The sequence below is a fragment of the Xyrauchen texanus genome, chromosome 6 (assembly GCF_025860055.1).
Source record: "Xyrauchen texanus isolate HMW12.3.18 chromosome 6, RBS_HiC_50CHRs, whole genome shotgun sequence".
NCBI lineage: Eukaryota > Metazoa > Chordata > Actinopteri > Cypriniformes > Catostomidae > Xyrauchen > Xyrauchen texanus.
This window is the reverse complement of record NC_068281.1, coordinates 26496004-26522652: the sequence shown is the minus strand read 5'-3', so window position 1 is coordinate 26522652 and position 26649 is coordinate 26496004. Positions and strand designations below refer to the sequence as shown.

At 36.5% G+C, this 26649-nt stretch overlaps 3 protein-coding genes and 1 long non-coding RNA gene across 9 annotated transcripts in view; all 4 read left to right on the top strand.

Moving 5' to 3' along the window:
- The window catches only part of LOC127644981 (phosphatidylinositol 3-kinase regulatory subunit beta-like), a 42656-nt gene extending 33330 nt beyond the window's left edge, over positions 1-9326 (top strand). For 3 of the 4 annotated variants that reach the window (XM_052128455.1, XM_052128453.1, XM_052128454.1), the window contains 7 exons: positions 1257-1437; positions 1579-1704; positions 1794-1936; positions 3201-3377; positions 3475-3546; positions 3717-3890; positions 4021-9326. In XM_052128455.1, the coding sequence (XP_051984415.1) occupies positions 1257-1437; positions 1579-1704; positions 1794-1936; positions 3201-3377; positions 3475-3546; positions 3717-3890; positions 4021-4210 (1063 nt within the window). In that variant the 3' untranslated portion in view covers positions 4211-9326. The remainder of the gene's footprint in view (positions 1-1256; positions 1438-1578; positions 1705-1793; positions 1937-3200; positions 3378-3474; positions 3547-3716; positions 3891-4020) is intronic. The other variant, XM_052128456.1, reaches the window with a different exon arrangement.
- A 1028-nt stretch (positions 9327-10354) lies between these two features.
- On the top strand, positions 10355-13445 carry ifi30a (IFI30 lysosomal thiol reductase a). Its single transcript, XM_052128941.1, has 7 exons — positions 10355-10562; positions 10720-10902; positions 10989-11063; positions 12238-12327; positions 12666-12818; positions 12902-12970; positions 13083-13445. The coding sequence occupies exons 1-7, from the start codon at positions 10425-10427 to the stop codon at positions 13146-13148; spliced, it is 774 nt and encodes a 257-aa protein (XP_051984901.1). The 5' UTR covers positions 10355-10424; the 3' UTR covers positions 13149-13445.
- A 1638-nt stretch (positions 13446-15083) lies between these two features.
- Positions 15084-17451, top strand: mpv17l2 (MPV17 mitochondrial inner membrane protein like 2). 3 transcript variants are annotated; one of them, XM_052129078.1, is made up of 6 exons: positions 15084-15262; positions 15338-15638; positions 15862-16023; positions 16199-16275; positions 16372-16498; positions 16685-17451. In XM_052129078.1, exons 2-6 carry the CDS (start codon positions 15449-15451, stop codon positions 16720-16722), a joined length of 594 nt encoding a protein of 197 aa, XP_051985038.1. In that variant the 5' UTR covers positions 15084-15262; positions 15338-15448; the 3' UTR covers positions 16723-17451. The 3 variants fall into 3 exon arrangements, with proteins under 3 accessions (XP_051985038.1, XP_051985037.1, XP_051985039.1); XM_052129079.1 differs by having other exon boundaries at positions 15116-15157; XM_052129077.1 differs by having other exon boundaries at positions 15084-15638.
- Positions 17452-17911: 460 nt separating this feature from the next.
- LOC127644773 (uncharacterized) lies at positions 17912-18761 on the top strand. The gene is made up of 3 exons (XR_007970706.1): positions 17912-18023; positions 18137-18263; positions 18603-18761. It is a non-coding gene; the product is annotated as an uncharacterized LOC127644773 (long non-coding RNA).
- Positions 18762-26649: the final 7888 nt, after the last annotated feature.

The window sequence follows — 26649 nt, the reverse complement described above, 5'->3', positions numbered from 1 at the left end:
TATATTAATGAACCTGCAGAGTTGCATGCACAATGCATGTTGACCGGGAACTGCTCCGTGGAAATAAAGCGAACTAATCTCACAGCAACTCTGAGATGATCGGAGAGCATTTGCAGCATTCTCATAGACGATATTATTCTTGCAAACAGTTTTCAGATGAATGAAACCGAGAAAAAATGAGTGATAACTCTTAACATGAGCCTGTACCACGAGGCACAAGACCTTTTCTAGCCCGCGCTGCACTCCTCTGAACAAATAGTGAATCATACACCGGCACTGATGGCTTTTCTTTTGTCTGTTCTTAAAAATATAATCAAGTGTGTTTCTTCAAGCACATGTCTTTGTGTCTAACAGAATTTCTTGTCATGTGTCACTCCAAGACGTCTTCGTTTGCCCGCCTGTTGCGGGTAGATGTGGAAAATTACCCGTGCATGAAATTCCTGCATTTGGACGAGGAGCTCGCAAACTGGATTCAGTCTTGTCGCATTTGACGGGTGCTAGTTTCACACCCTGGGCTACTGTTTAATATATAAATATATAACCGGTATATACTATATTATTATACTGTTTAATATATAACTTTCCAGATCTATTGTTTTGCCATTTCCCGATATTGTCGATCATCTGTCAATGAGTGTCACAATCGGCATTGTCATATTTTTAAGATATTGTCAATATCCGATTATTTCAGGCCTGGGTAGCTCAGCGAGTATTGACTCTGACTACCACACCTGGAGTCGCAAGTTCGAATCCAGGGTGTGCTGAGTGACTCCAGCCAGGTCTCCTAAAGCAACCAAATTTGCCCAGTTGCTAGGTAGGTTAGAGTCATATGGGGTAACCTCCTCCGGGTCGCGATTAGTGGTAAGGGCGTGTGGTAAGTTGTGCGTCGATCATGGAGAGTAGCGTGAGCCTCCACATGCGGAGTCTCCACGGTGTCATGCACAACGAACCACGTGATAAGATGCACGGGTTGACGTTCTCAGAAGAGGAGGCAACCACCCGGATCGAGGTGAGTAACCGCGCCACCACGAGGACCTACTAAGTAGTGGGAATTGGAGAGAATAGGGGATAAAGAAATAAATAAATAAAAATTTCCGATTACATCGTCGAATCACCCAACCCTAGTAGTGTCTATAAGAGATACTGTACATTTTGTAGGTGTCTTGATGCATCATTTGTTTTGATTTGAAACAATACTAAGAGGATACTATAGCAGGGGACATAACACGATCAAAGCCTTGCATTGTTTATTCCAGGAAGGGTGGAAATAACAAACTGATCAAGATTTTTCACCGCGGGGGGAAGTATGGCTTCTCCGAACCTCTAACTTTTCTCTCTGTGGTGGAGCTCATCAACCACTATCGACATGAGTCACTGGCCCAGTACAATGCCAAGCTGGACTCTCACCTGCTCTTCCCCGTGTCTAAATATCAGCAGGTGTGATGCCTCCACTCTTTACAGAAAAGGATGAAGCTAATGTTTACTTTTCACCACAGTCTTTGTATTAATGGCATTCTCTGTATAAATATCTCCACCTATTGTGCAAGACTTTTGAGCACATCTCCCTGTCCTGTGCAGGATCAGCTGGTGAAAGAGGACAGTATTGAAGCGGTAGGTGACCAACTGAAGGTCTATCACGAGCAGTATCAGGAGAAGAGTCGCAGATATGACGTACTATATGAAGAATACACACGCACATCACAAGTAGGCCACATTTCATCTCAAGCTTTTTCAAATACATTGTGATCTAATTAACTGAGTCACTAACGGAGATAATGTGCACAATCTCTCAGGAGCTGCAGATGAAACGAACAGCCATAGAGGCCTTTAATGAGACCATAAAGATCTTTGAGGAGCAGTGTGAGACCCAGGAGCGCCTCAGCAGAGAGAACATTGAAAAGTTTCACAGAGAAGGGAATGACAAGGAGATTGAGAGGTAGGCTGGTTTTTAATGCTCAGTGACCCACACATTGATATTGATTATGTCTTTTCATTTTTTCCCTTTTAATTGTTTTAGGAAGCCACTGGTTGTAAAAATCAATCTCTATGTCCAAAATTAAAATAGCAAACAAACTATAAATTGTATCTTGCATGTAGAAAGGTTATGTACATCAAACTCCCAAAAATCTCACACATGCCCTGTACTATTGGGCCATTCTTTTTGTTGAGCCCTGATAGGTCAAATGCTTTCTTGGCGATTGCTAAATTTCATCTAAAACATTCAGCATTGGTGTCAGTAGGCAATAACCATGATGTGTGACGTTGGAATGCTGGGAGATACAAATTGTTAATATACACCTGCCAAAATTGTTGTGCTATGTCAAAGTGTGAACTGCTGTTATATAACTTTATTTAGTGAAAATATGCATGATTTAATCACTTTAAACTTGTCTTGCAATTATGCCATAGTAGGTTTCTGAGGGTTAAAGTGATAGTTCACCCAAAAGTTCTCATTATTTACTCACCATCATGCCTTCTCAGATGTGTATGACTTTCTTTCTTCAGCAGAACACAAATTAAGATTTATAGAAGAATATCTCAGCTCTGTAGGTCCATACAATGCAAGTGAATTGTGATCATACCTTTTGTAGCCGTAAAAATCACAAAAAGGAAATGGAAGTGATCCATTAGACTCCAGTGGTTAAATCTATATCTTCAGAAGTGATATAATTGGTGTGGGTGAGAAACAGATTAAAATTGAAGTCCTTTTTTCACTCTAAATCTCCACTTTCACTTTTACATCTGAAAGTCACATTTGGTACATGTTTAGTTTCACTTTCACATCTGAAAGTGAAAGTTAAAAGTGGAGATTTAGGCAAGAAAGGGCTTAAATATCGTTCTGTTTCTCACCCACACCTATTGTATCGCTTCTGAAGACATGGATTAAAACACTTGAGTCATGTATATTACTTTTATGTTTCCTTTATGTGACTTGCATTGAAAGGACCTACAGAGCTGAGATATATTTCTAAAAAGCTTTGTTTGATTTCAGCAGAAGAAAGAAAGTCAATACACATCTGGGATGGCATGAGGGTAAATATTATGAGCATTTTCATTTTTGGCTGAACAATCCCTTTAAATACACATCCAAAATGTCATACTTTAGGTGTCCCATAATTCTCAGATCTGAATTTAAATTTAATCAATGTTTTGGCTCATACTGTATATAAAATGAGGACAATTTTTATCTGTCTATTCAGAATTCAGAGCAATTCTATGAAGCTGAAGTCCAGAGTGACAGAGATTCATGACAGCAAGAGGAAGTTGGAACTAGACCTGAAGCTCCAAGCCACAGACAATCGAGAAATAGACAAGAGGATGAACAGCTTGAAACCAGACCTCATACAACTGAGGAAGCTGAGGGACCAATACATTGGGTAAGGACAAGATAACTGTGGTGGATTGAATTCTGGTTAGAAAAGATTTATTCACAGACTTATCAGTGCCGATGATCATGGCAATGCATTTTTGCAGATGGTTGACCCAGAAAGGCACCAGGCAAAGGAAAATCAACGAATGGCTGGGTATAAAGAACGAATCGGAGGAGTAGGTTCCATTCACTCTGTATTAAAATATACAAATGTGGACAACAAGTTGGAATTTTACTTTAAATGTTTCATTTCATATCAATGAAATCCAATCCTATAATTTTTAACCATGGTCAAATAAAGCGGATGCAGTACGACACAGTTATTATTCCACTTATGACCTTACAGCTTCTACTCTCTGTTGGATGATGATGACGATCAAGCACATCACATCGAGTGTGCCTGGTACATTAGGGACATTAAACGCACACAGGCAGAGGATCTTCTGAGAGGCAAACGAGACGGCACCTTCCTCATTAGAGAGAGCCAGACCCAGAAGGGCTCCTTCGCCTGCTCTGTTGTGTGAGTTACTGATACACTGTCACATGCACCATCACCACATCCAACATCATGTTTGTCTGCAGCCTACACATCCTTTGCACAGGATTGCATAACATGCCCTTGCCTTCTATTTTGTCTTTATTTTCAAAAGTGTGGATGGAGAGATCAAGCATTGTGTCATATACAAGACGGCAACAGGTTTTGGATTTGCTGAGCCCTACAACCTTTACGGTTCCTTGAAAGACTTGGTCCTGCACTACAAACACATCTCCCTGGTCCAGCACAATGACTCACTGAATGTAACCCTGGCCTACCCGGTCCTCGCACAGCAGCCTAGATGAGCACCATGACACGAGAAGTCTGAGGAGACGCATATAAAGCATGACCAAGCACATTATACGGAGCAAACTATACTAACACTGAACATTAATGTTTATCATAGAAAACAGATAAGCACAGTATATTATTTCAAGTAAATGTATGGCTTTTTGTAAGCCCATAGTTTTCTGTATCAGTCAAAAGCAGCTGCAGTAATTGTGGTAAGATCACAGATTCAGCACTCTGTATTATTTTCAAAACATACGTCTCAAAGAGGTTGCATACATTGCAGTTGTTTGCCATGTTAAAGCCCAGAGATCCTGACTCTTAGAGTGAAAGTGTCCAATGATTACAGGAAAGCTTGAACTAGTGCCATAGTCCTGATATGACCCAGGCAACTTCTCGCCAATTTTATATTAGAACACAGGCCAGGGATTAAATGAGGAATTAACTGAAATTTGCAGCTGCTTAAAATCATTATTTTAGCTGTTATGTCACTGCTGTCAGTTATCGTCTTATTTGTATAATGTTTGGTAGTTTGCTTTTGCCAGTTGTATGAATAGATTCCTTTTTATACAAGTAGTCCTAAAGAAGATGTAAAGCAAACATGTGAATTTTTTTTTTTTATCAAAAAGTGGTGGTTGTAAACTTCAGGCCTGATAGCTTCAAATCTGCCTCTTTCTTAAAAGGTAGTTGTCATGATCCGAGCAAATAGGCGTTAACCTTTTTATAAAACATTTGAGTCTGAGATCATAAAGACCCCATGAAATCACTTGACGAGCACAGTTTTCTCTCCTGTGTTGACATATTTCCTATTGAAACAGGAAATTTGGGTGGTAAATATTATAGGCCTTATCCATTTTATTTTAAATAGCCAATAGACATAAAGGGATAGTTCTCCCAAAAATAAAATGTATCTCATTAGTTACTCATCCTCCAAAAAATCAGCTCTGTAGGTCTAAAGTATGCAAGTGAATGGTTGCCAAAAATGTAAAGCTCAAAATAGCATTTAAAGGCTGTATAAAAATAGTCTATATGATTCCAGTTGTTAAATCTATATCTTCTGAAGTGATATAATAGGTGTGGGAGAGAAGAAGATCAATATTTAAGTGTTTTTTTCTATAATTCTCCTCCATGTCCAGTAGGTGGTGATGTGCGCAAAGAGCCAAAAACACAAGATAAAGAGTGAAGGGATAAGTGGAGAATTATAGTAAAAAAGGACTTAAGTATTGATCGGTTTCTTACCCACACCTATCATATCTCTTCTGAAGATATGAATTTAACCACTGGAGTCATATGGATTATTTTTATGTACTTCTGGATCTTCAAAATGTTGGTACTCATTCACTTCCAAAGTGAGGACCAACAGAGCTGAGATATTCTTCGAAAAATTTTCATTTGTGTTATGTAGAAAAAAGAAATTCATACACATCTGGAATGCATAAATGAAATAATGAATTATGAGAGAATTTTCATTTTTGGATGAACTATTCCTTTAAGTAGAATTTGCTTCTTGATAGTCATTTTCAGGTGGTGATGGGGAGATTATTTAATTGGACTGAAATCTGTTGTGCAAAATGAGTCATCAACATTTTTGGCCCATTTTCCCGGAAGAGAAAGACAAGTTTATTTTAAATATGCAAATGTTAAAGATTAATTTTGTCAACTTTAAAGTGTACACTATATATATATAACTTCAAAGCTAAAAGACATGGACTAAAAGCCACTATATTCTTCATTTGATTTCATGGGGTCTTTAATGGTCTCTGTGAGCTAGTATTGTAGTAGATATTGATGCTTTTTTTTACTTTTGCAATGTGAGAATTATGCATAACTATAGAGAACCTTTACGATCCAGAACAGAGAGACAGTGTGACGCAGGCAAAGCAATGGCACGCACAGCAACTTACTCTAAGCTCCACTCACTTAAAATGATTTTGTTGGACAATGCTGGTTATTTAAAAGGTACAAGCAAAAACAATCACAACAGACCCCTCAATAATTACCCTCTTTGAAATAAGGTGAAATTGGACACAAATACTTGTGGTAAAGGAGTCCTTTGGTTTGTTTGGTATTTTGTAGCTGCACTCCCCCTTGTGGTTTGACTGGTCTGTACATCTTTACACAAATTGGCTGGACAATTAAGCACATTTTTAGAAAGTGATCATATCCTTTGAATTAGGATGAAGCTAATGGCAAATTTTATGATGACATAGTAAGAATTGGTGAATTCATGTGACATTGTTGGAGTTTGCACAGCTCTTGGCCAGGACTTGCCTGAAAATTGCAATGCATGGAAATGCATAAAGTTTAGTGATTTTCATTGACTTGGTTTTAAAAGTGCCTTCTACCCCTGTGTCTAGGAGCAGCTTTCTTGTGATTGGTACAGCATGCTTTACTTCAATAGATTTTATTAATCAGATAATCACACTGGTTTGAATTGGTATTCCGTGAAGCCTTCAAAACCATGTTAATAAAAAAAAATTATTTATACACCTACATTTCATAACAAAATTCCATAAAATTGAATTGAGTAAAAAAACTAAATATTTTACATTTTATTCATTTGAATTTGTTAAAAAATTACAAAATTCATTTTGATGGAATTTTGTTATGAAATTTAAATGTGTAAATCTTAAAAATACACTAAAATATTTTTTTTAAGTCTAGAAAATTGTAAATGATATGGAATTCTCTCGAAGCACAATTATACATATTTTTAATAACAAAAGGAGGAACATCTCATTAAACTTTCGAGAAAACATTGTAAAATTTAACAGATTGTTTGATCGAAAAGCCCTTATTTGAAATGTTAAACATTAGCGTTTAAGCTTTTTCACAAGGTTTGGTCTTAAACAACCAATATGCTCTTTTGAGGATGTCGGTTCATAAAAAAAACTTTTCAAACACAGGAGTAATTTTGTCCATTTTAAATAAATTTACAGGTGTTAAAGTGTTATTCTGGCTTTATTTTAACCAATAAAAATAGTCTGGCTAGCTTGTAAAGACTGATGCAGTGTAATATATCAGTTGAAATTAAGACTTCAGTACAGCCTTGTAAAAATTACTTTGAAAACTAATCTTTATTTAGTATAATACTTGTTAGATTTTGACATCCTCCTTTGAGATTGATTAAGTTTTATTATGAATCCACTACAGTCAAAAAGTGAGGCAATGTTTTTATGTTTCATAAGTGTGTCTGTTAGTATAATGTTTGGTTTGGGTTTTGTCCTATCGATGTGATCAAGATGTTTTGCAGAGATGCTGTGGAGTAGAGCGTGAGAAGGTAGCTCTCAGTACAGAGACACTGGTTATGATTCCTTGAATGTTCTGACTGACTGATGTGGGTCATTAGATACACAGAGAATGAGCCAGAGTACTGGATGTGAAGAGCTTGTGTGTGAGATATTAAGCAGTGGAGTGGAATCCTCTAAATGCACTATATAAGCATGTTATGATGCGTTGTTGGAGACAATTAATGAAGCTTGACAGCCTTTATGAGCAACATATATGTTTAAGTACACATTTTACAGGTCTGAAATGAAACAATGGTAGTGTTATAATGTTTTTTTTTTTGTTTCCCTCCTAATATTCCTTTTTAAAGAGAGGCTATAATTGTATGTTAATGTTTTATGTTTCTCATTGTAAGTAATGACCTTACACATTCAAAGATAAGCTAGCTTGAATATCTCTCTTCCATTCATGTTTACAGCATCTAATTAACCAAATAGAGGAGGAATTTTCAGACGCACTCGGTCTGTTCCTTCAAGGTATCTGTACAGACAGGGCTACTTGTCCTTTTATTGTGCCTCTGTTATTTTAAACTTGAAAATGTTGTTTTCTGTCTGTTTCAAACAGTGCTCCCTCACCTCCAAATGTCTGTTTTTTCTTCTTTTTTCAGAATGGAAAAAAGTTTCACGATGTCTGTTACATTGTCTTTAAAATGCATTTGTTAAATGTTACCCAGAGCAAATTACCTTCATTCATTTATCCCATATTTTCCATAGCAGACATTTTGGCTAAGTTACAAGTTATGTTGAGTAATAAGAGTACAGAAGGAAATTAAGATTATAGACTGGTTTCTATCTAATTTCCCTCTGTATGTCAGACATTTTTAGAATTAGCAGTAGGTTATCTTTGACTCCTTTTTTGCTTCCTCCTTCCTTAAAGCGATGACCAGATATTACTAAATGAGTATATTCACATTATTATAAACTGCACAGCATGACAATTATATTTCCATCCATAGGGGTAATGACATGATCACTAATGTCTCATTATGTTAAACATTTAAATGTTAAAAATAGATTGCATAAGAACGTTGAAAGTTCTACATGCCTCTTGATTTCATTTTTATACATAGCATCAGCCTGATCTATACGCCTCTGGTAATTTTCAATGATCAATTCGCCCTTCCATCTGGCCATACAAAATTCTTCCTAGCTTGTTTCCCTTGAGTGAATGAAGCTAATGCACACCAAAGTGCCATTGGACACAGAGGAGGGGGAGCACCATTTGTTACCCAGTACTATTCTACTGGACGTGTGTGCACAATCTTTATGTACATCTATTTCCTTTACTTTTTATCTTTTCCCTCCAATCTGTTTTTTGGTGCAGATTTTTCAGTGAACAGTTTGTGTCAGTGTTTGTCTCTCCAACAGGTACACAAGCATTATGGAGGTACGGCTCTTTAATAGGTAGATGAAAATTATTTTTAAGACAATAAAATGATATTCAGTCTATTGCACTTGTCTATGAACAACTGTTGCTATTACAGTAGGAAGAGTCATGCTGAAACGGCAATACACTACTGCAGCCCAGTTCGAAGAGTCTGTTGTCTCTTGACAAAGACTTAATTAATGTTTATTCTTGGTTGGGCATCTGCCATTTACTTGGGGGTGGGAACAGTGACATATACTGTAGTTTCGAAGTAAAAATATGATATAAAAAAATTATTTGTACACTATGGATTCACAGAAGAACAGTTTAGATGTTTGCTGACTCTGTGTCAGATGTCATGTGACAGTTCGTGTTCAGTCTAGTCAGCCATTAAGAAAGGAACAGAAATCATGCATTTTTGGTGATGGTTTGAAATCAACCCCCCTAGTAGCATTGTTTGTGTCTGTGTGTGTATACTTAGCTATAATTTGGGGACATTAGTGAGCAAAGTTAAAACAAACGACAAAATAACACTTGAGGGACATTGTTGGGTGTTTTCATTAATAATAATAAAATACAAGTTTTATTTTAGGCTTAAGGCTAGTCTAGTAATTATAATTATACTGCATTATCCTAAATGGATCATGCAAAAATCCTAAATGCATTTTTTGTACATAGGTTTTGTATTAAAATAGGGTATCTGCATGGGGTTAAAGGCCCCTGGGGTAAAAGGTATATTTGATTTTATTTTCTCTCAAAACACTAAAAAGCAACAAAAGCCACAGCACCTTCGTAAACACCTGTTTGTCACTATGCACTGTAAAAACATGTCCTGATTCATGAGATGTCTAAAGTTTGATTATAATATTTGAAACTAAATCGACAAAGTAGGCCTACTTGTTTTACAACATTTGGTGGTGGTGGGGTGGCTCCTTAAAACACAATGTATTTCTTAAGTGGGGGAATACATTTATGAAGAATGTTTAAACAGGGCTCACATTGACTGATCCAATCACAGTAGAGATTAATTTGTTTATAGAATACTTGATATGTGATTGAAATGAACAGGAATTAGTTAACCCTTTTCTGAAGTGGTTATTTTGAATAAGCATTGCCCTAAAAAAAAAAAAAAAAAAGCATCCTGCTGTCTCAATTAACTGATAGATTTTGCACTATAACTATTTTCCCTATATCCATAACACCCAGGTGTGGGATTAAAGGCCACCTCGCCAATTTGTATTTATTTATATATTATTATTTATTTTTCATCAAAACACCCCTTATTATTTCTTTAAAAACAAGTTATGTTAGTCGATTGATAGACTTTGTTTTTATGCTTGTTTTCAGTGCTATCTTCCTCGTGATAAGGAAATAATTGTCCAAACCCGTGATAGAATTTACAGTGTACTGCTGATGTTGTCATTAGATTTCCTAGTTTTGCCAGATTTAAATGACGTCATGTGACTTTTACACCAATCAAAATATCGCACCATAGATATATGTAGGAGGCAGAAAATTTAAGTTGTCGGCCGTGCACATTTCCATTCACAGTTCACGGCAAGCAGTCCATCAGAGATCATGTTCTGTTTCAAAGTGTTTGTGCTGTTATTCGCCGCTTTTACTTCGCTAAATCAAGCGCACGGCAGATTTGTATTCTCCTGTAAATATCCACCTTCACAGTGGTGCGACTCTGAGGAGATTGCGGCAGAGTGTGGGGTAAGTAGTCTTTATCAAATCAAAACTCACTCTTTGATAATGGGGAAATCCCTTTATTCAAAAACCTATTTGGCAACTTGGGTATCAGAATGCAGAAGTCCGGTTAGTAAATGAAACGTAGTATTATAATGCAATTCCCATTCATTCGCTTTCTTAGGTGCTGAAGCAATGCATGAAATTCAATGTGACAAAGCCCAACGCTGATCTGGTGAATGTGAGCCTGTACTATGAATCATTGTGCCCTGGATGCAGACAATTTCTAGTAACACAGCTCGTACCAACTTTCATTATGTTGCAAGACATCATGAACATTGAGCTGGTTCCCTATGGAAATGCACAGGTAAAATAATTCCTCACATTCATGTAGGCCTAAGTTAAATTAATGTCAAAACACTTTTGCTCATTATGTGTGTATTTCTGTTGTAGGAGAAACAAGATCAGGGCAAGTACATCTTCATCTGTCAGCATGGAGAAGATGAATGTCTGGGTAACATGATTGAGGTAGGCCTACGCTTTTGCAATTGATTTCACCACTCGACCACTTTAAAAGCAGAAGTGATTGATATCGAAGGCATCTTGAATGAACTCTTCACAGACTGTGACGCGCAGAAACCTAGCCATCTTTTTTTAATATTAGCAATTTTAAAATTATTTAGTGTGAATTCATATTCATACTTTGTATTATAGTATGTTGGAATTCGTTTAAAAAACGGTTACCATAGCTGCGATGAGGTTTCTAACAAAGCTGATGAGGGAGTGACTTAAAAAAGGAAAAGAAAAAGGAAACATTTTCCTTTAGGTTCGTTTTGAGCAGATATTTTCGTTCCGGTTACATCATTCCGCAGCCTAATTTCCAAATGGTAATCAGTTAGAACGAAATAAAAGAACAGTTAATAACATTCTTTTTAAAATTGCAGTACTCTGTGCTGAGAGTGCGTGATATACAAGTTGCAGTGCTTCTAGATCTCACAAGAGAAACAAGGCATCTGTTTGGAAAAAAAAAGAGCTAAAATTTAGGGGCTTGCCTCACCCAAAATAAGCAAAAAATAAATAAATAATAATAATCCTCATATGGAGGAATTTTCAAGACAGAAATCACAACAAGCATAGTACAGAATAATATATTTTCAATAAATGTATTTTTACATTTTACATATATCCCCAAAAATATTTTACAAATTAATTTGGCCACTTAAAATCAATTAATAGCACACACTGCATGGCAACACTTGAAATAAATGTCACCTTTTGTGGGCCACATAATATTTTGTTTTGTTTTTAACATTGGTTTTTAAATTGGTTTTGTCCTTTAGAATCAAACACATGCTTATATTCTACTGAAAAGATAGAAGTCAATTGTTTTAATTCCTAAAATGTATCTCTGCTTCTAACTACTGTAATCCACCACTCCCAATTTTTTTTTTTTTTTTATTCTTTTGGAAAGTTGTGAGAGCATAATTGTGATTTTTCTTTTTCTGTTAGTGTAAACGGGTAATCAAAAATTATATTTGCTGTGGTCTCCCATTCACTGCTTTACAAGTTTACCCTGCTATCATTTACTTCTGCATTCCAAACCAGAATATGTGAAAAGTGCCTATAGAGGTGATATAGACTAAAGGTGGCAAACTTTGTTTTTTAATCCCATTGTGCTTCTATTTGTAATCTTTCCAATCAGACCTGTCTGCTTAATAAATTAGGCCAGGGTGCTATTCCAGTCATTTTCTGCATGGAGTCGGGAACAGATGTGCTGAAAGCAGCCCAACCTGTGAGTGGTCATCTCCATTTACCCTCTTTTCTTTATGAGTTCCAAATAGTCGCTCTAAGCAAGTTAAGATAACTTCAACAAAGTTATATTCACTCAAAACAATAAGTAAATAGCTTTTTTCACCATGCAATTGACTGTAACTCAAAACAACTAGTAAGAAGTATGTATTTTATATAACGGAGTAAAGTTAACTAGTATATGTGAGTCAGGAAAGCTATTGGATTTTACAGTGTATGCTTGTTTGTTTTTTACGTTTTTACTTTTTCTCTCTGTATAAGCACCAACTTGACATAAATATGAACCCTTGTGCAATGCTAACCTGTTCCCTTTTATTTCAGTGTCTTGGAATCTATAACCCTAAAATAACATGGGCCTCAATCATGGAGTGTGTGAACGGAGATCTGGGCAACAAGTTAATGCATGGAAATGCAATGAAAACAGATGCACTGAAACCCCCCCATCAGTATGTGCCTTGGATAACCATTAACGGAGTAAGGAAGCTAATTTATTCTCTACAAATAAAATGCTTTTAAGTGTTTTCTACTAATTACATTGCTCCCTATTGTTCTTGCAGGAACACTCTGATGATCTTCAGCAGAAAGCGATGAGTTCTCTCTTCAGTCTTGTGTGCAGCATGTATAAGGTTTGTTACATTGAAATCTATGAGGTTTAAAGCTACTTTCAATGTCTGCTATCATTTATTATCATTGAGGATTTGTCCATCATGGAACGTTGTCTCTGTGTTCATCTTGCAGGGTGAAAAAACGGAGGCTTGTACTCTTGGGCTGAAAAGTAAAACCAGCAGTTACTGCCTGAACTAAATCAGTCATTTAATCTGATATATCACTACTCGTGTCAGGAATTGAATGAATGTATGAAACACATTTGATGTGAAACATTCTGAAATGTACCATTGTTGTTTATTATATTATTATTTTTCTTTTGTTGGCAATATGAATGTCCAATTTGGAACAAGTTTGGTAGAATACAGTCAGACAGACATGATAATACAAATACGTATACTGTATATAGTTCAAATATTTGTAACTATATTTTATACCTTTTTGTTTTATAGACAAAATTAAACCAAATTAAAGCAAATTTGTATGTTTTAATTATAACTGCTTGTATGTTTATAATCTTTTGCAAAGATTATTGGATATATATTGGAGTGGACTTTAGTCAAGACAAGAGAAACAATTGCTCGGCGTTTTGAAACTCTTGCTTGTCTACATTTTTACTAATCATTAACTTCTAGAGTCTAAAATGTCCACAAAATCCATGTTGTCCTTAGAAGTTAAAATACAATGAGTTTCAAACAAAACATGTATTGTTAAAATAAATATGTATATAGTACAAGCCCAAGATAAAAAAAAAAAAAAAAAAAGCCTGATGGCCACTGTTCAAAACGGGGCGAGGCCAGCAGCGGTTTTACCCACCATGCAATTGTATGGGGCCCAAGACATCTGGGGAACCCCCCACCCTGTAGGAAAGCTCCACAACAACAGCATGAGGGGTCACATGTTTTTCTGGGTATAATGAGAATACGCTGTTGTCGGCACTCTCAGAGCAGTTTGTGTTAGAGATCTGCAGGGTTCGGGGCAGTTTTTCAAGTAGGACTTTGGATTTGTGTTTGTAATTTATAAAAGGCCTTCCAAACTTGTTTCGCCCACATGCTCTCACTCACAGATACACCGATCAGCCACAACATTTAAACTAACTGCCTAACACCGTGTAGGTCCCCCTCATGCCGCCAAAACAGCGCCAACCCAGATTTCAGAATTTATATTATTCTCACCACAATTGTACAGTGCAGTTATCGTAGACTTTGTCAGTTCGAACCAGTCTGGCCATTCTCTGTTGACCTCTCTCATCAACAAGGCATTTCTGTTCACTGGATGTTTTTTGAACCATTCGGAGTAAATTCTCAAGATTGTTGTGCTTGAAAATCCCAGGAGATCAGCAGTTACAGAAATACTCAAACGAGCCGGTCTGGCACCAACAATCATGCCACGGTCCAATTCACTGAGATCACATTATTTTCCCCATTCTGAAGATTGATGTGAACATTAACTGAATCTCCTGACCGCATCTGTATAATGATCTCTACAGAGAATTGCCAGTCTGGTCTATAGTAACTCAGATAACTGCTCTGTACAATTGTGATGAGAAGAATATAATCTCAGAATGCTGTTCTGAGATGCAGGTTAGCGGTGTTTTGGACGCACGAGGGGACCTACACAATATTATGCAGGTAGTTTTAATGTTGTGGCTGTGGCTATTATATACAACAAATCATCAAAGTAATAATAATAATACTGTATCATATTATAAAATGATAAACTGGACAACAATTAATAATTGTTGCAGAGTTATTTTAATTAAATAAGTAAATGACAACTGAATTCCAAAATGTTATTGAGTGAAGTAGTTGGATTTGCACACCCTGTTCAAAGAAGAAGGAAAAAAAGTATTTTGTAAAAATATGTAGGTAAATATTGCTTTTTTAATCACTGCATTGTGGGAAAATTGGAAAAGATGCATTAATTATCTTTAACTCGATTTTTATTTCATTTCAACGTTTTGAATGTACTTAGGCTATATGAATTACATTTTTCGAAATGGGGCCCCAGGTTGGGCGGTCGCTTGGGGTCTCAGAAATTTGAAACCCGCCCCTCGACGAGATTGATAAGAGTTCTGCTGATGTAGCTGCGCAAGTTGACGCAATCTTGATGCTTGTGAATGCAACTCCATTACACACGTGACTCGTCACCGGTTCACACTCGTCAGTTCTGGTTGCCCTTTGGTTCTTTGAATGAAATCGAAAGATGTAAATATGCTTTAGAAATACTTGTGAGAGTTGCAGCTGAACATTTAAATAGGCCATTTGTAGACACCGCAACACATCTAGAAACATCTTCTAAAAGACTGTTAAGTATGTATTAATTTCGTTTTAAGTTAGCAACAGTATTTCTCTGTATTTAAATAGCTCTTGATTTTCATGTACTAGTGTCATTTAAACCGAGGCAGAGGAACAGAAGTGGCGAATGAAGCCGTCAAGTATTGAATGATCGTTCGGAGTCTCGGCTGAGAATATTTTTGAAGTTGAAACGGCCAAAACATGATATCTCGTCAAAGTAAGGATTTCCTTATACGGATCGCGGGATATTGGAGACCGCTTTTCAGAGGCAGATTTCTCATTGTGACGAACACTGTGAGCTGCGGGGGAATGTTGACGGTGGGCGACTTGATCCAGCAGACCCGCGAGATACGCAGGACACCCGGCCGAACACGTGACTGGTTCCGTACAGGTGACAACCAAACAGACTTTCAGAAAACAAGCGGAAAAGTTTTGTTTGATTAAAAAATGGTTTAGTGTTAACATGTGTTTCTACTAGAACCCATATGCCCTAAGCGGGATACATAAAACTTTATATTTTTATGTAATAATTTTTTTTTTTTAATGGTTGCATGCGTATGTCCTGTCATGAAAATAACGCGAGATGAAATCTCATGATATTGCGCCCCCTACAGGTTGTATGTTTGCAGTTGGATGCTCAATGGGACCCTTTATGCATTATTGGTACCGGTGGCTCGACAAGTACTTTGTCGGCAATGGCATTAATAATGTCTGCAAGAAAGTGCTTACTGATCAGCTGGTCGCTTCGCCAACACTGGGGGCCTGGTATTTTATTGGTGAGATGTTGCTGCTTATTTCCAATTTTAAGAATGTCTTTTTTTTGTAATTCTTTCGCCAAATGTATACTTAAATGCATGAATTATACTGTAGTTAGACATCTTAATATAGAGGATTTCTAAAAGAATTAATAAAGTTCTAGTTGTCCCATTCTTTCTTCCCTGAAAAATAAAGGTATGGGTATAATGGAGGGCCGCACTTTGTCTGAGGCGCAAACAGAATTCAGAGACAAATTCTGGGAGTTTTACAAGGTAGGTTGCTCTGAGAAACACAAGCAACTGGAAATGACTCAATGCAAAATCCATTACTGAGAGTTTCTAATACAGCTTTGCAAAATCCTTTTTTAGGCAGATTGGTGTGTTTGGCCAGCAGCTCAGATGGTGAACTTCTACTTCTTGCCTCCCAAGTTCCGTGTCCTTTACGTGAATATAATTACCCTAGGATGGGACACTTACCTCTCCTACCTCAAACACAGTAAGAAATGTTTGCTTCTGTCACATTACTTAATAGTTAGTGTTATCTAATTAAATAACTAATATTGGTGAAGACATTTATTTTGAACCTGGCTAATACATTGGTCTGGACAGTAAGATTTTCTTTTTTTTGGATACAAGCCTCCTTTTAACAGATAATTAAGTAAATGTTTATGTGTTTTTCCAGGAGACCAAGTAGAAAGTGCCATTAAAGATGTTGATTGAACTGTCTGAAGAATATGGATGAGATGGTGGACTATTTATAAACACAGCTTTGATCACAAAAATTTAATTATCATTATGAACAAGTGTTAATGGACAATTTACAGTTGTTGTAGTTTTTTTTTTTTATATTATTTTGAGCTTTTTTTCTGGTAATGTCAGGTACATTGAAAAATTTTGCCATTGCCATGTTGTTTTGAGGTGATTTTAATGATTTAGAATCATTTTTTAATTGTCCCAAATCTGTGGAGATTAAGGCAATTTAAAAGAAAGAAAACAAACAAACAAAAAAAAAACAGTACAATTGTTTTACAATTATATTCTTATAAATTCTTATATTTTACAGTTTTTTTTTTTTTTAAGTTATCTTCTGTTAAGAAGTCATACTTTCAGTTTATCCAAGCATGTGTATGAGCACAATTATGTGCGACTACTTGATATAATCTGGAGGCAGGACCCCTGCAATTACATGATATTTCAAACATTACATTGAACATTAATTAATGACCTGATAAGAACTATATAATGTATTCTTGTTATACAATAATGTATATAATTTATAACAATGTTATTGTTTGTATATATTTATTTTTTTTTTAAATATGGGTGGCTGATTGTCTGGGTGGGGGTCCCTGGGTCTGTAAAGTTTGAAAATCCATTTGCTGGAGGAACATATAAATGCATAAGTTCATCATGTAGCTTTTTACGGTTTCAAAGTTACTCATAAATTGCCATTACATGCAAATTATTAAGTGTATTTTTTTATTATAAAAGAAATGTACCAATTTACCTTTTGATCTCCACCTTGTCCTTATTGACTTTGACTTATTGATTTATGATTATGGATTTATATGAATGTAGAATTATTATTTTGTGTTGAATATTACCACAATTTACCATAATTTGCTAAATTATGAAATACTGTCAGTATTTGTAGATATTACAACATGAACTTTGTAGTTGAATCCAAATATGAAGGATTACACTTAGCTGCTCCTTTATCAAAGTATCCATCTTTCAGTGGTTATCATTCCTTGACAACATGTGAGCTGCTCTGCAGTCAGCACAGGCAAACTTGCTGAATAAGAGTGACAGGACACGCTTTTGACTTCATAGGGGCGTCCAACCTGTGATAAAACACGGGTAATATTACAGGATGTTCTCACAAACCATTTGCCTTGGATCTATATAATTTACTTGACAAAGGCTCTCAAAACAACCATCTTGAAAATGACCAGATTATGCAGCTTTCTTGAATTGATGATGATGTACTTAAATCTTATCAGATCGTCTCCGTATTAGTGGTAAGTTGTAGTTTTATCTGATTATCTTATTTATGGACTGGTGGTTCATGTGTCTTTAATTACGGTTTACACAACTCAATTTGCCTGTAGATTATAGATAATTTTTCTTTTAGGCACCTGATGTTTCAACTCTGGATGAAGTCTACACTCCACTGTTTTTAAGCATCTATATTCAGAGCTCCCTCCCATTTCAACGATATGAAGAGAAGTTCATCATTGAAGTCTTTTTGGACATCAGAGGTAGTTTGAATCAGTTCATCAGTGCACACGTACTGTATGATGTATTGGTTCATTAGTCCTCATAGAGTAATTGTTGATTCTTTATAGACATAATTATAGATTCACTGTTACTATAGATTATCAATAGTTAATACTAATGCATTGGACTGACCCTTTGATATTTCCATTAATAACATTTTTAAATAAAACAAGGGAACTTAAAAGAATGACATGTATCTATTTGACTACTTAACATTAGATGTTCACTCAGCTGTGTACTTGGATAGTATTACTGCTGTTATTTGCTGTACTAGAGAGATGATAAAGCCTAAATTACTTCCTTAAATCTGTTTAAATCAGAGAGAATGGGACATTGTGAATCACGGCCTGCAAGGATCGAAGTCTATGCCCAGTCACTGTACAGTGAAGAGGACATTTTCAGGAATCCTTCAGCTTCCCCGGCTATCCTGCCGATACTCTGCTAAAGGAGATCCAGAGAATTTTCTCAACAAAGCACCTCTCAAGGCCACTTTCTGCCTCGGGGTTGCCAAAGGCCTGGAGTCCGTCTGGTAAGTTGCTCATTTCTTTTTAAGATATTTTGGACTCCATCTCAAAGGAAAAGTTCACCCAAAAATGAAAATGCTCTCATCATTTACTCACCCTCATGCCATCCCAGATGTGTATGACTTACTTTCATCTGCAGAACACAAATTAAGATTTTTAGAAACATTTCTCAACTTTATTTGGTCCATACAATGAATGGGTGCCAAATTTTTTAAGCTCCAAATATCACACAAGTGAGCATAAAAGTAATCCATATGACTCCAGAAGTTAAATCCATATCCAGGGTTGGGTGTTTTACTTTTTAAATTTAATCCACTACAGATTAAAGAATACATGCTGTAAAATGTCATTTGTAAAATACTCCGTTAGATTACTCAAGGTCAGTAACATACTCTAAATGCTTTGGATTACTTCTTCAGCACTGGTAGATTTTTTTCACTTGTTTTGTCTATAAAAACTCTGCCAGTACAGTAAGACACAATACACATGTTAAAAATACATTCTCTGAAAAACCTAAATATCTTATACAGTTTTGTTTCTAAATCAAATTGATCTTATTTTTAGGATTTTTAGATATTTTTACAGGAAAACAATGCAAAAATTATTATCAAGAATATGATTTTTGCCCTAATATCAAAGGTCTTACTAGAAAAAATGAAATTATGATCTAATGTGAATTTTCTTGATAAAAACATATGATTGTGTCTGGTAACTTGTGCATGTAAAATGGCTAGAAATAGCATTTTATCTTGGTGTACAGCTGACAATTTCTATTTCTTCTGCTTCAAACTTTCTTTAAACTTCTCTGTCTGCTCATATGAATGTAACGCATCATAAGAAAATGTTTCACGCTGTTCAAATGCACTTTATCAGATCATTTATATGTATAAATATTTTTCATCTGAAATTACTAAATATTAAATGAAACAAATGACAATAAAATGCAAAGTAATCTCATCAGTAATTAAAATACTTTTTGAATATAACTGTATTCTAATTACCAATGATTTAAATTGTAACTGTAGTGGACAAGCCTGTCCATACTGTATCTTCAGAAGTAGTCTTCAGTCAATCTCCAAGCAACCAATGAGCCAAATGTCTTAGACCGAATAATAAAACATTTTACACATCCTGTTAAGCCAACCGTCTCCAACGGATCCATTTGCCATCATGCAATTATCAGTATGCAGCAACAGGTGAAAATTAGTATCATACAATTTAAGCACTATAAAGACAATTATAAATGTAAAGATAATTTTTATAATCATCATAATAATTAAGCCTAAAAAATTGTGTTCCCAAAAAATGCTGCCAAATGTGTGTTCTTATCGAACGTGTTTGTATCTTGTATCTTTGTATCTATGTGTTTGTGTTTTGGTCATTTATGCTGCCTAAAGAAAAATATGATTTAATAACTTTCGTCTTTGTTTATTTAATACAAAGATACCTGTATACAGTGCATCTGGAAAGTATTCACAGATTCACTTTTTCCACATTTTTATGTTACAGCCTTATTCCAAAATGGATTAAATTCATTATATTCCTCAAAATTCTACAAACAATACCCCATAATGACAAAGTGAAAGAAGTTTGTTTGAAATCTTTGCAAATTTATAAAAAATAAATAAAATTAAAGCTGCGAGCAGCGATGACGGGCCCAAGCCGGTGGCACCGCCACCCCCGTGCCTTTAGGGTTGCTGTGCACGATGGGCAATAACGTAACCTCGCTTTGACTGTCGAGAAGAAGATGTGTGCTGTAGAGCTCCAACGAACATTCGCAACGACAGCTCTCGACCTAGTTAGAAGCATTTCTTGTTTGCATGACATGTGGACTTAATAAATCCTTATCTTGAGCCAAATAAACAAGCTGACATTCAGTACAACCTGTGTCTTTTGTTTAGAACACATACAAATGTTATTTATGTACCGTTTTTGTACGGTACATAAATAAATAAAGCACCGTTTTTGAAGACTGCGCATGTGCGAACGTGCTCTACTATGTAAGAACGAGCCGATTATTGAATCTGGAAATGGGTGGGACCTGTAACACCTTTAGGAACCAAACGTGCAACACTCATAAATACCGGTTGTAAATCACATTCCCTCACTCGTCTTTGAGATGGCTTGACGTGTTTGGATCGTCGGCAGTTCCATCATCCGCACACTGCATACTCGCTTCTGTGAGCAGCGCCTGGACGGAAACCTCGGTCTTCAGTGTGAGATCACCTGGGACGGCAGAGGAGGCAGACTCTGGGAGCAGCTGTTTCCAGCTCTGCGCTCTCTCAGGGCCAAAGCTACAGCTCCAGATATTCTCATTATTCACCTGGGAGGGAACAGTTTGTGTCGGGTGGGCCGCAACCGCCTCGATTTTCTTCGGGAAATAAAGAGTGACCTGACCGAAGTCTTACAAATGTTTCCCAGAACCAGGCTGGTGTTTTCTGGCATTTTACCCCGTCTAAATTGGAGAGGACAGACTGGCAGGACTGGCTATGGCATTGAACGAAGCCGGCGGTGGATCAACGGCGCCATGTCTGGCTTCTTGGCAGAGAGGCAGATGCGCTGCATTCACCACAGAAACATCGGCTTGTTCCATCTGTGCAGAGACGGAGTCCACCTGAGACCAGAGGGAAACCAGCTTCTGCCGAGCAACCTCCGAGAAGCTCTGCAGGTGGAACTCAGAAGATGAAGCAACAAATGTCCTTTTAAGGGCAGCAACAATGGCTCTTTTAAGAGCCACATTCACTCATTCAAATAAAAAGCATTTTCCAAGTGTGTGAAATTCGTTGTTCCTCACCTTACTTGATGTCAGGTTTCAGATGACTTGTTTTTAAATAAAAATGTCGATTCCTCTTATCCATTCCTTTGTAAGCATTTCAATATAACTTTCAAACCATTTAAGAATCGTGCGCTGTTTTCTGTGCTGACCACAATCCAAAACGTGCCATAAAGCAGCGGTGCTCAAACTTTTTTGTTTTGGTTTATTTATATAAAGACACAGAGAATATTACTTGCCTTACCTGATTAGAATTATAAAAAAAATAACTAGGAAATCACTAAAACGAGAGAATTATTCTTATTTGATGATACTCTCAAAACATTCCACAACAAATCCTTGAAATTGAATGATATTCAGAACAGAACACGAATAAAAAAACGCTCTCTTTACAATCAAAATGTTTTTACATTTGCGATGTATTTGGATGCTAAACTATTCTTTATTATAGGCTTTGTACTTTACTCACGCTCCAATACCGACGTAGAAAATCATCCGCTTTACATGCGCAAAAATATGCTTGGAAACATCACAGTGGAGCGGTGCTTACTGTGAATGATACGAATTGTACTACTGACTATTTAAACTAGGGCTGGGCGATATGGCAAAATATATTATCACGATATTTTTTTCCATATTGATCGATTTCGATATTTGTTACGATATATAATTTAATAATGCTGCCGGTTTGAAAAGTATACTGATAATGATGCCTGAAGAAACCAGAAGGTTCAATAGTTGTTGAACTATATAGTTTATTAACATAAATAAATAACAATGCAAACATTTAACTGTGCAAACATGGATTGGTTGAGAATATATTTTGTTATAAAAGAATATTGATAAACTTTAAATCTAAATGTTAACATTTTACTTTTAGCAAACATGCTTTATCTGCCTTGACAAAACAATGCAAGTTAGCTTGCCTTGTAACTGATTATAAAATATCAAACTAAAAGCTGTGACTACAGTACTATCACATCAAATTTCTTTGGCAGGGCAGCAAACATTTCAAAATGTTTGCAGAGGTACAACCAAGACAACAAATGTAAACAAGTGAACCACAAAGTCCCTGGCAGATTTAAGTACTTAACTGTCAGATAAATAAAATATTAATTGTGTACTGGTTTTAAATATCTCAAATGTTTTAGAGGTAGCAATCTGAGTAAAAAGTGCAAAATGTAAACATTGTAAACCAGTCACTATGCTACACCTTTTAGGTAGTGCTCATGTAACCCTAATTACCCTATTATAGGTTTTTTGCCAGAAAGACTAGTCTGCAAAACTTTTGGACGGAGTACCATTAACATGGGCCCGCATTTTCATACTCTCGGTGTGGTCGCTGGGATGGTACCTTTTCAGGTGACCGAAAAGGTTTTATTTGTTTTTCCCGTCTTGGTTATCACAGACCGACAGGATATTTCGCAGACCGTCTTTATTTGCGCGTCGTCGCTTTTCAGATATCCAAACCACTTCCATATAATTGACGTCTTGTTACCTTTTTTGTCAACAATTTCCTCAGCTTTGGAAGATAGTTCGAGTTCGTCGTTTCCACTCATTTTTTCTTTACACTCACTTTCTTCACTGCCGGTAGCTCAAACAGTGCTCTGCTAGCAAATGGGCGTGTACTTAGACGCACAAGCCAAAATCTGCGTTCTGACTGGCTGTTGTCCGTTTATTTCTGCTTTGTAATAGGCTGTTAGGTCTATCCATATCGAGTAAACATGTCAAAAGTTTATCATCGTAGTCTAAATAAATATTATCGCGATGCCATATCGAGATCGTTTTATCGCCCAGCCCTAATTTAAACAGAGTAATTTTTATATGTTAGGTTTACTATTTTATTATTATATTTTATTGCGGATATAATGAACAGGCTGCGATGTCAAGATTGCAATGATGGAGTGTGTGTGTGTGTGTGTATTTGTAACCTTAAGTAATCATGGTTTATTTATTCATTTATTTATTCATTTGTTCTTTTATTTATTTATTATTTAACATGCATGTGTGCATTATTAAAAGTACCATTGCAGCAACGAGAACGGGTCTGAGCCAAATTATGTTAAAGATGTGTTCTGGTGACTGGCGTGTTTTTAAACCAATCAGATAAGAGTAAATCGAGAGTTAGCGATTAGCTCATATGATTGGCTACATGAAGACGGTGGACCCGCCCTCCACTTCGCGCTCCCGTTGGAACTACGTCATTTCAACAACAAATGGTAGATTTATCAGAAAATTAATCAGAAAGAAAATCAATCGCAAAGATCGCAAAACAATAATTATAAAAGTGGTTGTTTGCTGCCATTTTTTTTTGTTTTCTTAAAAATGTAAAACACAAGCATATATGTTTTATCACAGGTTTACAATAAAAATAAGAGTGTGATTTCAAAGCATTTTGAAATTTGATCATCATTCTCGGACGTTTTGATACGTTCGGATCGATCAGCCCATCCCTTCTTTCTTTAGACATATGTTTCATGTGTTGGTTTTAATAAAGACTCGGAGTACTTGCGTCACACTTTACTGCGTTCTCAACAACATGTAAGTCTTCTTCATACGTTAAAACAACGAGAATACAGAAAATAGGCTTAGAACTCCACCTAGTGGTTATATTATAGAATTAAAGGAGAAATTACATGAGACAGCTTTATAACTGAAATGGCTTTAACTGAAATAGACTAAAGTTTAATATAACTATTCTGATAAGTGTATATTTCCAACATCATGTTTGTGTTATCAGTTTCTGTAAGTTTTTGTGACGTGTTTCAGAAAGATAATGGCTTAGACAGAGCAATAGTTTATTTTCATCTTAACCGGACATTAAAGTTGATCACTGCAATAATTCATAATTCAATATATTGATACCCGATTTCTTTATCAACTGTTTGTTCAATTGAGACATAAGGGGTGATTTCAAAGCATTTTGAAAGTGACACACTTCCTTCTGCCAGTTGGTGGCGCTATAACTTTGACTCACAGTAGTCACATCCATGTGACACACTGCTGAAGTTTCATCGAGATCAGTTAATATATGCAAAAGTTATAACACACTTCCTTGCTTTTATGCTTCCTTTGTGTGCTTTTTGGAGCTTCAAAGTTCATTTGCAATGTGTTCCACATTCAAACCAAAATATCTGACTCTAGGTCAAAGTATGAAACCAATACCCCACTTTTGTCTGAAGGTGGCGCTACTGAGCCCCTGCGCAGGCATCAAAAAGAAAATTCAAGTTTGAAGAGCTGCCACAACAACAGTATTTAAGATATCAATAATCCTTTCACACGTCTACATCTGCCGGTGTTTACATTATACACATAAAGTTTGAAGTAAATCGTGTAACAATAAGTGGGTGATTTTAAAGCATTTTGAAAGTGACACACTTCCTTCTGCCAGTTGGTGGCGCTATAACTTTGACTCACAATAGTCACATCCATGCGATCGGCCTCTTACAGCGAACACACCGCTGAAGTTTCATCGAGATCAATTAATGTATGCAGAAGTTATAACACTCTGACTGTTTCTCGCTTTCGCCATCATTTCGTTTCCTCGCCACGGCCAAACCGTTAGAGATATCAAAAATCTGCCGGCAATTTTTCATGCTCAATGTCTTGACATCATGCTGACCGAGTTTGGTGGCGATTGGTGGAATTCTCTGGGAGGAGTATTCCAAATTCCATTGCGTGCGTTTTTCAAACAACCATAAATAGACGGTTTCCTGTTGGTCTGGGGTAAAAAGTAAAAGTATGAAGGATATATGAAACGATGAGATCTATATGTGTACCGAGTTTCATATTATTACATGCAAGCGTGTTTGAGTTATAGACCAAGTTTTCGGACCCTGTTCCAGGGGGCACTGTCGAGCCCCCCTGCCACGCCCGGGTACCAGCTTCAGCCCGGCCCTAATGACCACAGGTTCTGACCCGTGTGCAAAGTTTCAAGAGTTTTTGAGCATGTTAAGAGCCCCAAAAGTGCCCCGTAAGTCGTAAAAAAATAAATAAAAATAATAATAATAATAATAATAATAATAATAATAATAATAATAATAATAATAATAATCCTAACGAAAACAATAGGGTCCTACGCACTTTGTGCTTGGGCCCTAAAAATCACATGTGGAAAAAAAGAAGCACTGTGAACTTTCTGGATGAACCTACGGAGGTGTGTTCATTATTCGTAAGAGCGAACTAAACTCGCAGTACCCCACGAGATGATCAGAGATCACAACATTCTCATAGACTACATTATTCTTGCAAACAATTTTCAGTTGAATGAAATAGAGAAAAAGGAGTGATACCTCTTTACATGCGCTTGTTTCACGAGACAGGGTCCTGTTGCATTTCTCTGAACAAGTGAATCAGACACGAGCATTGACCGCTTTCTTTTCTTATATAATACATATAATAAAGTTACTTAAAACACGTCAGCATTTCTTGTCATGTGTCACTCCTAGACACCTTTTGCAGATAGATTAGCAAAATGACTCGTGCATTAAATGCATTTGGAGAGAAGCTCGCGAACTGGATCGAGTCTCGCATTTTGCGGGTGCTATATCACGCCCTGGTTGCACATAAGAAATAACAAACGTTCATAAAATTGCTCGTAGAAAATGCTCGTAACCGCTAAGATCAATAGTTATTTGGAAACGAGTCCCAGAACTCTATGAATGTTCGTGTGTTGGAGAAGCGCTTTCATTGCACTCAAAGCTCACTGCGCGCGCACACATCAAATCAGACGCGCATCGGCGGCTTTTCTTTCATCTGGTATTCAAATTATAATCACGTTTCCTCAAACGTGCGTCTTTGTGTCTAATTTCTTGTTGTATATCTCTCCAAGTCTTTTAGGTCACCTTCCACAGTGGCTGGTACATCAGCAAAATACTCTACATGAAAAATCTGGCTGGTGTTCATTTCAAACCTTGTTCACCAGAAGTATAGGCTGTAAAATTTGGGAGAAAGGAAACCAAAACGGTGTCATTGACTTCAAGCTTTGCAATTGCACCCACACTTTCTGTTGGAAAAGTATCTCTAGAAAGTTTTAAACGATCATGTGTTGGTGAATGGTGAGACACCCGG